Genomic DNA, 15,609 nt, shown 5'->3' on the forward strand with positions numbered 1-15,609 from the left:
GGGAAAACCAGGAGTGGCCACTGAGCAAAATTGTAGGCAATGCTGAGCTGCACCACCTTATCCAGGTCTCAGTAAAACATCCATGCTTCTACAATGGGCAGATTTTATGTTTCACATCACTATTTTGTTCGTATTTGATCATATTTGCAATTATTACATAATGTGCAATCATATTTTTCAGCTGTTTATGACAATGATTACACAGAAAGAAGTTAAAGGGGCCCCATGTAACGATTTGTATCAATTTACATGTATCAATCACTTTTTTACTGGTCATATGTGAGTAGATTGTAACGTGACGTGAAAAATGAGACTTTCTGCGTCTCGCTCAGTTGACTGTACAAGTCTGTGGATGATTTGTTGAAGTTGTTGAATGCTGCCGGACTGTAGATTTCTAGTCCAAAGTATTTACTTTATGCACGTTCTCGAGCGTTTAGCCTCAGTGCCTCTCTCTGCTCCTCTAACAGAACTAACATTTAGGACTGGAGTCCGCTAACATAAACAACTGGCTCCCAGCACAACACAAAGCTCCACAGAGCTCCTTTAATGTGCATTTTATGTACAGTAATTATCAGTTTCTAGCCACCCCTCTCCGGCTAACCCGGGCCCTGAACGTCTTGCAGAAGATGAAGTAGATGAGCGGGTCCAGGCAGACGTTGAGAGTTGAAACCATGACGGTCACCTCCATCAGGTAATAAGAAACCTTCCTCATAGAACAATTCTTCCAAAGGAATATGTCGGTGAGGCGAAACAAGTGGAAGGGGACGAAGCAAAAGCAGAAGACACAGACCAACACCAGCATGTTTCTGTGTGACTTTACAAGCTTCTTGGAGCTGGAGGACGTCGGCTGCCTCTTCCGCGCCTCTGACACCCTGCGTGAGGTGTTATAATAGAAGAAGACTAAGGAGACAAGGACAAACAGAAAGCTGACAGTGGAGAAAGTGTCTATGATTTTGTGGAGCGCAGCAAGCTGGTCAATGTGAAGGGCTTTACAGCTCATACGGAAAGAGGTCAAATGTTTTAGGCTGTGGAATAACATGATGATGTAGGTGCTTGTCAGGGCCAGGAGGAAAACCCAGGTGACAATGGAGATGATGTGGGCAGCCCTCACCGTCTGCAGGATGTGAGGTGCTGCAGTTCCATGGACGATCTTCAGATACCTGGAGCGAGGAGGAGCAGGCGTCAGTACACAACTTTCAAAAATTACAGTCACAGTTTAAAGTTCAGCAGTTTAAAGTTTAACTGCTGCTCCCCTCAAATAGAAGTTTGATGAGGATTTAAGTACATGATATGCTCAGCACACTCATGATAGGACTTGCTAGAAAATGCTACTTTAAAATCCATTAGGTTTTTCATTGTCTGTATGTTGACAAAACCCATTATTAGGGTTGGGCAGTAATATGGTGGATATTTAAAAATAGCAACAGTGTCCTTTTCATTGCATTTGTGGAGGAGCGGCATGAGCGTCATTATATTTTATTTTACAGCTGTTCTCATGGTTTCCGCCAGTCATGTCATATCTACACAGGACACTGCATAAAAATTGTGCAATACACCTCTGAGGTTATGACTCACAGGAAGTGACATTAGTAGACTCTGTATAAAGGTCTGTCATTGAACTATATTAGATTAGAATGAAAACCTTTTTAGTGGAAATGTACATTTCTGGTAGAACGTCCTTAATTCTGAATAAGCATTTATTTACAAAAATGAGGTAAACCATTAAATTAATAATAAATAGTTTTTTCACTGTGTTCAATTGAGTTTATGCCCAAAAGGATTTGCAAATGATCATATTATATTTTATTCATGTTTTACGCAGCATCCCAACGTTTTTGTACAAACTTCAGTGAAGAAGATCATGGCCAAAGCCACGTCTCTCTGTTTACACACAATGCCACATTGCCAACCTGGCCTACCTGTTAGCAGCGATGTATCCCATGAACAGGATGCTGGCGTACATGTTGAGGAAGAAGGCAGGGAAGCCAAATTTGCAGAAGACCAGGTGGGTGTTGCTAACGTATTTTGTGATGCGGATGGGGAGACAGAGGCAGAGCAGGAAGTCAGCGGCTGCCAAGTTCTTCAGGTAAACTGTAATGCTGCTGGATGCCTGACGCTGAGCTCGGCAGAAGTAAAACTTGATGATGAAGCCATTAAGGGATAAACCGACCTGCACAGAAACCAGGTGAGCAGCATGGTAACAATTGACCACAGTTACAGTCAAAAGTTTTAGCTGAACAAAGGATTTAACCTGATGGACAGAAGATGTTTCTTTTTAATTTAATAGCAAAGATCTTTTCCATAAGTCACTTCCTTCCCTCAAAGTCCAGTCAGCCATCAGAACTTTTAAAACTCACCAGAAACATCAGACTGTAGACTACCATGAAGAAGGGGTGTGCTGAGGTGTCAACCTCATCACAGCGAGTCAAATCGTCGACTGCAGTCTGGTTTGTAACTGACGACTGGTTGACAGATGAAGTCATTTCTACAAATCCTTGGTCACTCATTTTTCTGGTTGATCTAAACAAGATGAACCCAAATTACAGAACAGCTTATACACAAAACACACCATCTGAAGCAGAAATGCTTTTCCAAACAGCAGAATAAATCATTCATAACATGACCATGACCAAAAGATCAAGATATAGCACTCAGAGGAACCACTGGATGGTTTCAAATTACCATCAACTCTTAACATACATCCCACTCAATTGTCAAATATAGACTTTGGATTTTTAGATATAGATTTCTGGATATTAAAATGTTGTCTTCAAAGCCATAGAAGTGTAAAAAAAAAAAAAAAAAAAAGACAATGAAATACCTGCAGTGTTTACCTGTGTGTCTGAGGAGGTCTGATAGAGAGACTGCTCACTGGACTGCTTCCTTCTACACTGCGTATACAGCGGAAAAGGTGAGCATACTACCAATATGATGTGGGGGAAAAGGTAACATGGACATGCTTGAAAATCCTCGATTTTCAGACTAATTACTGTCATCAAAAGTTCTTAATCATGCGTCAACAAAAAGTCCTCCACACAGAAAATTAATAAAAAGATATTCTACACACTTTTCTGACATGCTGAAGAAAGGTTGTACAAAATACTTATGGTACCCCACCCACATGTTAACTTCCCTTTAATAGGCACTTTTTTAACTAATGCTTTAAATAAACACTATGACTTTTGTATGTTATTTCTGAATGACACCAGGATGAACACAAACAAAGGAAGAGTGGAAGATGTGAACATGCGCCCTACAGTTAAACTCAATGTGCACCCAGTTTGAAGGTGCAGTGAAGTGAACAGGAATGTATTGAACCTGTGACCTTTAATGCAGTTTACTGACCAGGATAAGAGGAGTAATATTTATTAGAGTCTGTGCTGTTCTTGGTCAGTTCTCTCGGTTCACTCTGTGGTCAGGATGCTGCTGAGTTAAGTGTGAAAAATACAAAAAAAAGCAGAACACTGGGGTGTGTGAAACTGCTTCAAGCTGCTGACGTAAAGGTAAGCTGTCTGCATATAACATGGAAATATCACACTGAGGTCAGACAGCATGAACAGAACTAGCAGGCAGTGGTGCAGATGTACGACCATATACAAGAACTACAGTCAGGTTTTGGGGTTTTACTGTGAGAACAATATCCCTCCAAAAAACTTCACTGTGATAAAAGTAGCTGCAGATACAAACTAATCGTCCTCCACATGAGCTGGTGCTTCTGCAGCCAGGGTCGACTTTAGAACAGATTAAACAAGATGGTAGGTTTTCACAGGATGAGATGGGAACAGTCATGAAAACCCAAAATATTCTCAGTTTACAGTGTGTAAAAGTGCTGAGCACACAGCTACTTTATGCAAAAGTCAAGATTCCCTCTTTAAATGCAACTGACGACTGGTTGACAGATGAAGTAATTTCTAAATGACCAAAAGATCAAGATATAACGCTCAGAGGAACCACTGGATGGTTTCAAATTACCATCAACTCCAACATACAACTCACTCTATTGTCAAATAAAGATTTTTAGATATAGATTTTTGGATATTAAAATGTTGTCTTCAAAGTCGTAGAAGAGCAAAAAAGAAGATGAAATATCGATTTACCTGTGTGTCTGAGGAGGTCCGATAGAGAGACTGCTCACTGGACTGCTTCCTTCTACACTGCTTTTACAGCGGAAGAATGGCAGTAAAATGACTTGTGGTTGTGATGCCTTCAACTGCATGTCACTTCCCTTCCTGGCCATGCTATCAGTTCATGGTACCACACTGTCAGCCCGTTTCTCGGTTCACACCGACAGCATCCATTTCTGGACGTCCTCTCCAAGCCATCAGTACTGATGTGATACTAGGTATGATGATGGATCAGCACTTTTGACATTGCTGGTTCTTAGACGAGTTCCAATGACTTCTGTGATCCCCTGATTTCTCTTCTGTCTCCATCATGACTCTGACACTACAAAGGTTTTGGTGACATATTTTGGATGGATTGTAATGAAATGCCCCCACAGGATTACATGTAATATCTTTGGTGATTCCAACTCCTCCCCTACCTCATCAGGTAAAAACCTCTCAGTCCAATACTTTGTTAAATTGTTAGGTTATGTAAGACGAGGTGAAGATCCAAACGCAGAAAACACACAGGAGGCAGGAAATAGGGGAACCAAAAGTGAGCTTTATTTAAATAAAGCTGAAAGTACAAAACACAAGAAAGCTAAGCCAACCAAAAATGAGTCACTAGGACCAAAAACAAAGTAGCAACTAAAACTTAAACAAAGTTCAATCAAAAAGCAAAAGTTCAGCTGCTCAGTGGCACATGAAGCCAAAGAAAAAAGCTTGACTTCCTGGGTATAGAAATACCCCGATCTAGAGCGACTTCGGCTGAAAGTCTCTAAACTTGTAAAGTCTCAAACTTCAGATGTAACATGACATGAAAAATGAAGTTGTTGAATGCTGCTGGACTGTAGATTTCTTTGTGAAAGTCTCGGGTCCACGACAGTCCAAAGTATTGACTTTAGGCACGTTCTCGAGTGTTTTGTCTCAGTGCCTCTCTCTGCTCCACTAACAAAACTAACATTTAGGACTGGAGTCCGCTAACATAAACGACTGGCTCCCAGCACAACACAAAGCTCCACAGAGACCCTTTAATGTGCATTTTATGTACAGTAATTATCAGTTTCTAGCCATCCCTCTCCAGCTAACCCGGGCCCTGAACGACTTGCAGAAGATGAAGTAGATGAGCGGGTCCAGGCAGACGTTGAGAGTTGAAACCATGACGGTCACCTCCATCAGGTAATAAGAAACCTTCCTCATAGAACAATTCTTCCAAAGGAATATGTCGGTGAGGCGAAACAAGTGGAAGGGGACGAAGCAAATGCAGAAGACACAGACCAACACCAACATGTTTCTGTGTGACTTTGCAAGCTTCTTGGAGCTGGAGGACGTCGACTGCCTCTTCCGCGCCTCTGACACCTTGCGTGAGGTGTTATAATAGAAGAAGACCAAGGAGACAAGGACAAACAGAAAGCTGACAGTGGAGAAAGTGTCTATGATTTTGTAGAGCACAGCAAGCTGGTCACTGTGAAGGGCTTCACAGCTCATTGGGACAGAGGTCACATGTTTTAGGCTGTGGAATAACATGATGATGTAGGTGCTCGTCAGGCCAGGAGGAAAATCCAGGTGACAGTGGAGATGATGTGGGCAGCCCTCACCGTCTGCAGGATGTGAGGTGCTGCAGTTCCATGGACGATCTTCAGATACCTGGAGCGAGGAGGAGCGGGCGTCAGTACGTAACTTTGCAGTTTAAAGTTCAGCAGTTTAAAGTTTAACTGCAACTCCTGTCAAAAAAGACCATTTATAAGTGCTCACACTCGTGCGTCCCATGACAGCCTCACTCCAGAAGGGAGAATTTTCCAGCTTGTCCTCCGGCTCTCTGCGGCAGTGCTAATACCCAGGACTATGACCTGTAGTTCTCCCAGTAAACATACCACACTCTTCAACTGTCACACTCCATCGTGACTGGCCGGCTACTGTTCACTGCCTGGAGTGTCTCTAGGCTTGACAGAGCAGATGGGCTGGATGTCCAAAAAGCAGGCAGTACCTCCATGAGCAACCCCGGTGGCAAATGCTGCCTTGGTGTAAACCGAGTATTTTTAGCTGGGTGTGTATAGAGGGGCAGCCTTCACTGCGGACACTCTGCCTGCCTCTGCATAGCCCAGAGATACAGCTGCGAGCCGAAGACATAGGTGTGTTCAACATGGGAAAATACAGATGGCGATGTAAAAATGCGCACTATGCCATAGCCCACTTGTGTATAGCTTGTTGGTTTAAAAAAAGTTTGGACACTGCGTGTCCTGAGTGTGGAGAACCTTGCCCCATCTTTGCTGGTGAACAACTGAGCCCTCGGAGGATGGCCCTTTCACACCCAATCATGATACTATTACCTATCATACCAATAAACCTGTTTACCTGTGAAATGTTCCAAACAGGTGTTTTTTGAAAGATCCACAACTTTCCCAGTATTTTGTTGCCCTTGTTCAGAATTTTCTTTTTCTTTTTAAAAACACTTTTGGAAATGACAAATCTTGAAGACCTGGAAATACAGCTATCATCATTTTGATATGCCAAACACTGTCATTTAGAGAAAAAAAACTCAGTTAATGACAAGTTAAAGTTGTTATCATTCACATCAGCTGATTAAAATCAAGTCATGTCATATCTACACAGGACACTACATAAAAATTGTGCCATGCACCTCTGAGGTCATGACTCACAGGAAGTGACATTAATAGACTCTGTATAAGGTCTGTCATTGAACTACATGATTTGATTAGAGGAGAATATTAGATTAGATTAAAAACCTTTTTTATTGGAAATGTACATTTCTGGTAGAATGTCCTTAATTTGGAAAAAGCATTTATTTACAAAAATGAGGTAAAACATTCAATGATAAATATTTTTTTCACTGTTGAATATCAATTGAGTTTATGCCCAAAAGGATTTGCAAATGTACACATTATATTTAATTCATGTTTTACGCAGCATCCCAACATTTTGTACAAACTTCAGTGAAGAGGATCATGGCCAAAGCCAGGTCACTCTGTATACACACAATGCCACATTGCCAACCTGGCCTACCTGTTAGCAGCGATGTATCCCATGAACAGGATGCTGGCGTACATGTTGAGGAAGAAGGCAGAGAAGCCAAATTTGCAGAAGACCAGGCGGGTGGTGCTAACGTATTTTGTGATGCGGATGGGGAGACAGAGGCAGAGCAGGAAGTCAGCGGCTGCCAAGTTCTTCAGGTAAACTGTAATGCTGCTGGATGCCTGACGCTGAGCTCGGCAGAAGTAAAACTTGATGATGAAGCCATTGAGGGATAAACCGACCTGCACAGAAACCAGGTGAGCAGCATGGCAACAATTTACCACAGTTACAGTCAAAAGTTTTAGCTGAACAAAGGATTTAACCTGATAGACATAAGATATTATGTTTCTTTTTAATTTAATATCAAAGATATTTTATATAAGTCACTTCTAGAGGTTGGTGCAATTCATCGATGTGGCGATGCATCGCGATACGTCACGTGACGGTTTGGCATCGATTAATTAACGTCGATGCTTTGCTAGGTCCGCGCATTTAGACAGAAGGCAGCGAATTGGCGGTCTGTTTTGGTCCGCCAATTTGACGCCTCTGAGGGTACACTTACTGCCGCCTCCATTGCTATCTAAATCCGAGGCGTCAATGTGCCGGCAATTGCGGGACATTGGCGGAGGTGTCGATAACGTGCACTGTTGTGCGACCCGCAGCCGGGAGTTTTAAAACCAGGAAACAGCTGATCACAGCAGTCAGTTCATCACTTCATCCGCGGATGTCAAGATGAGCAACTGGAAAGCCGCTGAGATCCGGGAGATGCCTCCGTCTCCTCGGTCTCTGTAGCTGACAGCTAGCGGACACAACCAAACAGCTAGTAGCTGCTGACTGTCAGCTGTTGTGTAGCGGCAAGCTACGAACGGTCGCTTCTTTCAAATTAAAAGCCCCCCGCTAAGAACCCAGTTCTAAAATCCAATGGGGTGCAATGTAAAGCTCTTATTTTGAAGACAACTTTGTTGTCACCGATCACTGCCCAACTTCGTGCTTCACGCCACGTCACGTCACATGTTTACGCCTCATTAAATCCAGGGCTTGACCGTTTTCAGTGTTTTCCGCCAATAGAGGGGGCTCTCCTGCAAGTGGAGCTTTCCCTGGTCAAAGTTAAGTAGGTCAAAGTGCAAATGTTTACATAGTCATAAAATAAAATATTTTGTGTCTTTGAAAAATACAAGTCAAATGTTAAAAAAACCTTGTTATTTACTTTATGAGTGTAGTTTTAGATGAACTGAGTTAATTGATAGGCTATTTATTTACAAATATAGCCACAGATGAAGACAAAATCAATCTTGTATGGAAAAAAGCATTAAAAATTGCAATAATCGAAGAATCGTGGCCAATAATCGAATCGAAGCTCCCATAATCGAAATCGAATCGAATCGTGAGGTACCATTGTTGGAACACCCCTAGTCACTTCCTTCCCTCAAAGTCCAGAGTCGGCCATCAGAACTTTTAAAACTCACCAGAAACATCAGACTGTAGACTACCATGAAGAAGGGGTGTGCAGAGGTGTCGACCTCATCACAGCGAGTCAAATCGTCGACTGCAGTCTGGTTTGTAACTGACGACTGGTTGACAGATGAAGTAATTTCTACAAATCCTTGGTGACTCATTTTTCTGGTTGATCTAAACAAGATGAACCCAAATTACAGAACAGCTTATACACAAAACACACCATCTGCAACAGAAATGCTTTTCCAAACAGCAGAATAAATCATTCACAACATGACCATGACCAAAAGATCAAGCTATAACGCTCAGAGGAACCACTGGATGGTTTCAAATTACCATCAACTCGAACATACATCCCACTCAATTGTCAAATAAAGATTTTAAGATATCGATTTTTGGATATTAAAATGTTATCTTCAAAGCCATAGAACAGGAAAAAAAGAAGATGAAATATCGATTTACCTGTGTGTCTGAGGAGGTCCGATAGAGAGACTGTTCACTGGACTGCTTCCTTCTACACTGCTTTTACAGCGGAAGAATGGCAGCAAAATCACTTGCGGTTGTGATGTCTTCAACTGCACGTCATCTCTATAGATAAGCTTAGAAGCTTATCAACACATTGTCACGCTCTGCTGTTGAGATGCAACTTTGTCTTCCTGTCTAATTCTGATGAGCAGGCCACAGTTACCACTGAAAACCCTTCCTGGACATGCTATCAGTTCACAGTGCCACAATGTCGGCCTGTTTCTCGGTTCACACCAACAGCATCCATTTCCATCATGTATTGATCCATTTCTGGACGTCCTCTCCAAGCCATCAGTACTGATGTGATACTAGGTATGATGATGGATCAGCACTTTTGACATTGCTGGTTCTTAGACGATGAGTTCCAATGACTTCTGTGATCCCCTGATTTCTCTTCTGTCTCCATCATGACTCTGACACTACAAAGGTTTTGGTGACATGTGGCAAAATACTTTGGATGGATTATAATGAAATGCCCCCACAGGATTACATGTAATATTTCACTTTGGTGATTCCAACTCCTCCTCTAGCAACCTCATCAAGTAAAAAACTTTTTCTTAGTCCAATACTTTGGTTTTTGCCCAAATACCATGTTTGTATTATACCCGGATATGGCAGCACAACTCATCCTTTCTTCCAATTTTGCCCAGTGGCCGCTCACAGTCTTGCATCCTGAAAAGCATTTTCTTCATGGAGCGCAAATATTAAATGACTGTGCCTGTAAAACTGTTAACAGGACACCTTGAAATGCAAACAAGTTCAGTTATGACTCTTTCTGTTGTGAATTTTAGATCCATGAAGGTTTCACATTTTCCTTGAGCTGTGAAAAGGAATTTAAAAATCTGTATCATCATCATCATGTAAAGTCTATGGGCAGAGTTGTAACTTGTAACGTGGGGGAAACCCGACTGCACATATTTAGTGGGCCCATGGATCTAGCAATTAAATCTGAATACTCCTAATGAAAGCTGCTCAGTGGCACATGAAGGCAAAGAAAAAAAGCTTGACTTCCTGGGTATAAAAATACCCCGACTTCGGCTGAAAGTCTCTAAACTTGTAAAGTCTCAAACTTCTCGTTTAGCGACCAGCTAACTTGAATAGACATTAAATTATTTAATCTTGTGGCTCTTCTAGACTTTTCAAATGTTATTGGACTGAATGGCCAATGACCAAAATAGAAAGACCGTGTTTGCCATTTTACAGACATATATTTTATAATGGTGATCTTTGGGGAAAACTGGGATCATTATCCAGGTCTCAGTAATACATCCGTGCCTCTACAATGGGCAGATTTTATGTCTTACATCACTTTTTTATTCATAAAGATTTGATCACATTTGCAATTATTACACAATGTGCAATCATATTTTTCAGCTGTTTGTGATAATTATTACACAAAAAGCAGTCAAAGGGGCCCCATGTAACGATTTGTATCAATTTACATGTATCAATCACTTTTTTACTGGTTGAAGGAGATACACTACTAATAAATGTAATTTATTAATCACCAGTGATTAATAAAACACTTGTAAATGGGGCACCACCTCCATTGTTTTATCTATTTGAATAATCCAGAGGGAATTAATCAAATTCGACTGGACAAGGTTAACTTGGAACAATTCTAATCAATTTCAGATCAATTTATTCAATCTCATAACTGAAGCAGTGATTTCTAGACAGTTTTCAACGGTTCTCCACATTAAAAACAAACCTGCACAGACAATGACATATGGTTAAATATGTTTATTGACTAAATAATTCAGGGTAAATGAATGGAACGGCAATTTAAACAAATGACAACAGGTAACATAAAGATGAGGAGTCTGTAACAACTAAAGTAATGAGATTATTAGTGAAATATGTGCAGATGGTGAAATCACGGGTTGGGTGAAAGCATTTAAATACTACGAAAGTCATTTTTAATATTAACGACAACCTGACTGAATATCTCTTAAGACCAAAAGATCTGAATCAAAGCCAAAGACACCAACTCGTATTTCATGTGTGTGAATCCAGCTGTATAAGTGATGGTTAGCCTACTTTCTCTGAAGAGTTGGGAAGTCAGCGGGCTTTGGGTTTTGTCTCCGGTGGTCCGTAGCTCAACTGGCAGTCTCGGTCTAATAGCCGAGTGTCGCGGCTCATCGGGTATCCGGCGTTTGACGACCTCGGTTCGATGTTGGAGAAAGAGCGCAGCTCGTCCAGTAGGCTACCTAACCGGTGACAATCTCGGTCCAATGCCCAGCGGAATGGCACCGCTTGTGAGCGTTGGGGACAGCCGGTTTGGCTTGGCACAAAGTCTTTCTTTCGTTGGAAACCGCTTGCACGGTTTCTGAAAACAGCCAGTTACTGCAACGACTTTATCAATGCTGATGATCTTACTAAAGATGATGGTCTTCTTCGTCGCTTTGAGTGGTGGTTCATAGGCTCTAACTTATAAACTAATTTAACTTCTTGACTAAAATAACTGAAGGATTAGACGCCGGCTGGACGAAATTACCTTGGTCGCTTAGTACAAGCAAGCTTAATTAAAGTTCACTTCCTCTAAATCAGGTTACGATACTTAACGACTTCAAACAAATCAAAACAGAACTTTTTTTCTGTTAGAAACTTAACAAAAGTTGAAGCACTTAAAAGAAGTGAATCAATGCAGCAAAAATTATAAAAATGAGAAAAATCAACACGTGAGCAATTCTGCGGAGATCGCTGTCTTAAAGTGAGCGTGACGCAAAAGTAGAGAGCGAAAATTAAAAGAATTGAGAGTTACGAGGAAAGTTACAAGAGTAAGAGAGCTCAGAGGAAAATGTTCCTCTGTTTGATCCATTGTGAGAACAGCCTGACCCAAGTGGGCGGGCTGCCAGCTTTGTCTCCGAGTAGATAACAAGTGTGAAAACTCACAGAAACTAAAACTAAACTAACATTTTTAATGTTTCAAGATTGTGTTTCACCTTTCCCAGAATTTCACCATGGCTTAATATGTGGATTTCTAGCACGAAATCATATGGCATCATAAAATGAAAAAGAAATTAAACAGGGCATATTAGAAACATTTACTGGTAATAATCAAAAACGTATTAAAGAAAAGGTTTATCAAAGTTTGTCCCAATCATACCAGGACTCACCGTTAGGAGGTACTGTGGCTCCACCGAACACAGGACATTTTCATACAGAAACCTTAACTAAGCTAGTTTTCATTGCAGAGAAAAGTGGGATAAATCAGTTTTAATAACTTTTCTTTCTGTTTCATAATTTGTTAACATTAAGAAGATGAGGTTCTGGCTTAGGTAACAGGAATCTTCTGTGAATCGTCTATTTGATGGCTTTATTACAAAAGGAAATAAAGTTCTCCTTGCCAGATGGAGATGGGAGAGACTGCAAGGCGCCTCTTCCTGCGAAACACAGTCAACTTGCAGATCAAGGGAAAAATTAAGGCAAGGAACAAGGCCTCAATAAAAACGCAGAGGCGATGGACGTGTTCCTACATGGTCATATGTGAGTAGATTGTAACACGACGTGAAAAATGAGACTTTCTGCGTCTCCCTCAGTTGATGTTTTGTTGAAGTTGTTGAATGCTGCTGGACTGTAGATTTCTTTGTGAAAGACTCGGGTCAGATTTCCGCGACAGTCCAAAGTATTGACTTTATGCACGTTCTTGAGTGTTTTGTCTCAGTGCTCCACTAACAAAACTAACATTTAGGACTGGAGTCCGCTAACATAAACGACTGGCTCCCAGCACAACACAAAGCTGCACAGAGCTCCTTTAATGTGCATTTTATGTACAGTCATTATCAGTTTCTAGCCACCCCTCTCCGGCTAACCCGGGCCCTGAACGACTTGCAGAAGATGAAGTAGATGAGCGGGTCCAGGCAGACGTTGAGAGTTGAAACCATGACGGTCACCTCCATCAGGTAATAAGAAACCTTCCTCATAGAACAATTCTTCCAAAGGAATATGTTGGTGAGGCGAAACAAGTGGAAGGGGACGAAGCAAAAGCAGAAGACACAGACCAACACCAACATGTTTCTGTGTGACTTTACAAGCTTCTTGGAGCTGGAGGACGTCGGCTGCCTCTTCCGCGCCTCTGACACCCTGCGTGAGGTGTTATAATAGAAGAAGATCAAGGAGACAAGGACAAACAGGAAGCTGACAGTGGAGACACTGTATATGATTTTGTAGAGCACAGCAAGCTGGTCACTATGAAGGGCTTTACAGCTCATACGGACAGAGGTCACATGTTTTAGGCTGTGGAATAACATGATGATGTAGGTGCTCATCAGGGCCAGGAGGAAAACCCAGGTGACAATGGAGATGATGTGGGCAGCCCTCACCGTCTGCAGGATGTGAGGTGCTGCAGTTCCATGGACGATCTTCAGATACCTGGAGCGAGGAGGAGCAGGCGTCAGTACACAACTTTCAAAAATTACAGTCACAGTTTAAAGTTCAGCAGTTTAAAGTTTACCTGCTGCTGCCCTCAAATGGAAGTTTGATGAGGATTGAAGTCCATGATATGCTCGTCACACTCATGATAGCACCTTTTCTCTTCTCTAAAAAAAAGTGCTACTTTACAATCCATTAATTTTTTCATTTTCAGTATGTTGACAAAACCCATTATTAGGGTTGGCCAGTAATATGGCGTCTCAGGATATTTAAAAATAGCAACAGTGTCCTTTTCATTACCATCATAGCCAGGGGCGGTTCCTCATATAGGCAATATGGGCAGCCGCCCAGGGCGGCATTTGTGGAGGAGCGGCATGAGCGGCCGCAAAAAAAAGTTTGTCCAGGGCGTCATGCAAGCTAGGACCGCCAGTGATCATAGCGCAATGTGTGCATGTATATAATAAATGCCAGAGTGTGTGACGAGTAGCTATAAAAATGATGACAGAACTTGTAAATAATTTAATTTGTCAAATGAGAAACTGTCAAAAAAGACTATTCAGAAGTACTCATACTTGTGCATCACATGACAGCCTCTCTCCAGAAGGGAGAATTTTCCAGCTGTGAGTTTTCCCAGTAAACATACCACACTCTTCAACTGTCGCAGTCCATCCTGAGTGTCTCTGGGCTTGACAGAGCAGATGGGCTGGATGTCCGTAGGGCAGGCTGCACCTCCATGAGCAGCCCGGTAGCAAATGCTGCCTTGGTATAAGCCGAGTTGCTTTAGCTGGGTGTGTATGGAGGGGCAGCCTTCACTGCGGACACTTTGCCTGCCTCTGCATAGCCCAGAGACACAGCTGTGAGCCAAAGACATGTTGCCCAGTATATGGTTGTCCCTGTCCAACTTGTTTGAAACATGTTGCTGACATCAAATGGGACATTCTACCAGAAACGTACATTATCTGTCCTGGAAGTGTTAAACTAAATTATTATAATTTTTTTCTTTTTAAAAACACTTTTGGAAATGACAAATCTTGAAGACCTGGAGATACAGCTAACACAATTTTGATATGCTAAACACTGTCATTCAGAGAAAAAAAACACCATTAATAACAAGTTAAAGTTGTTATCATTCACATCAGCTGATTAAAATTAAGTCATGACATATCTACACAGGATACTACATAAAAATTGTGCAATAGACCTCTGAGGTTATGTCTCACAGGAAGTGATATTAATAGACTCTGTACAAAGGTCTGTCATTGAACTACACGATTTGATTGGAGGAGAATATTAGATTAGATTACAAACCTTTTTAGTGGAAATGTACATTTCTGGTAGAACGTCCTTAATTCTGAATAAGCATTTATTTACAAAAATTAGGTAAAACATTAAATTAATAATAAATATTTTTTTTGCAAAAGGATTTGCAAATGATCATATTATAGTTAATTCATGTTTTACGCAGCATCCCAACGTTTTTGTACAAACTTCAGTGAAGAGGATCATGGCCAAAGCCAGGTCACTCTGTATACACACAATGCCACATTGCCAACCTGGCCTACCTGTTAGCAGCGATGTATCCCATGAACAGGATGCTGGCGTACATGTTGAGGAAGAAGGCAGAGAAGCCAAAGTTGCAGAAGACCAGGCGGGTGGTGTGGGTGTTGCTAACGTATTTTGTGATGCGGATGGGGAGACAAAGGCAGAGCAGGAAGTCAGCGGCTGCCAAGTTCTTCAGGTAAACTGTAATGCTGCTGGATGGCTTACGCTGAGCTCGGCAGAAGTAAAAATTGATGATGAAGCCATTGAGGGAGACACCGACCTGCACAGAAACCAGGTGAGCAGCATGGCAACAACTTACCACAGTAACAGTCAAAAGTTTTAGCTGAACAAAGGATTTAACCTGATGGACAGAAGATATTATTTTTCTACCCAATGTCATTTCTGTAAAACAAATTAATTAAAGTAATTGTCATTTAGATATTTTACATAAGTCACTTCCTTCCCTCAAAGTCCAGAGTCAGCCATCAGAACTTTTTAAACTCACCAGAAACACCAGACTGTAGACTACCATGAAGAAGGGGTGTGCAGAGGTGTCAACCTCATCACAGCGAGTCAT

General features: G+C 41.6%; 1 protein-coding gene and 1 pseudogene across 2 annotated transcripts; both read right to left on the reverse strand.

Annotated features, from left to right (window-relative positions):
• Positions 1-501: 501 nt before the first annotated feature.
• LOC311273008 (P2Y purinoceptor 14-like) lies at positions 502-2,855 on the reverse strand. The gene is made up of 4 exons (XM_084379842.1): positions 2,835-2,855; positions 2,358-2,520; positions 1,920-2,170; positions 502-1,160 (listed from the first exon to the last, which is right to left on the reverse strand). Exons 2-4 carry the CDS (start codon positions 2,505-2,507, stop codon positions 572-574), a joined length of 990 nt encoding a protein of 329 aa, XP_084235968.1. The 5' UTR covers positions 2,508-2,520; positions 2,835-2,855; the 3' UTR covers positions 502-571.
• Positions 2,856-4,695: 1,840 nt separating this feature from the next.
• LOC311273056 (lysophosphatidic acid receptor 6-like) lies at positions 4,696-15,609 on the reverse strand (annotated as a pseudogene). Its single transcript, XR_014624920.1, has 5 exons — positions 15,538-15,609; positions 15,053-15,312; positions 12,917-13,490; positions 7,128-7,504; positions 4,696-5,750 (listed from the first exon to the last, which is right to left on the reverse strand). The product of XR_014624920.1 is annotated as a lysophosphatidic acid receptor 6-like (transcript).

Source organism: Pagrus pagrus, assembly GCF_965226575.1.
Source record: "Pagrus pagrus genome assembly, chromosome: 2".
In the NCBI taxonomy this organism is placed as follows: domain Eukaryota; kingdom Metazoa; phylum Chordata; class Actinopteri; order Spariformes; family Sparidae; genus Pagrus; species Pagrus pagrus.

What these genes read in the sequence shown, in the direction of transcription:
- LOC311273008 (XM_084379842.1), bottom strand. Translation starts at nt 2,507, where the DNA reads ATGAGTGACCAAGGATTTGTAGAAATGACTTCATCTGTCAACCAGTCG. An exon ending in TCTACAGTCTGATGTTTCTG is followed by an intron (nt 2,171 to 2,357) that starts GTGAGTTTTAAA and finishes GTTTCTGTGCAG; the next exon opens with GTCGGTTTATCCCTTAATGG. An exon ending in GGATACATCGCTGCTAACAG is followed by an intron (nt 1,161 to 1,919) that starts GTAGGCCAGGTT and finishes TCCTCGCTCCAG; the next exon opens with GTATCTGAAGATCGTCCATG.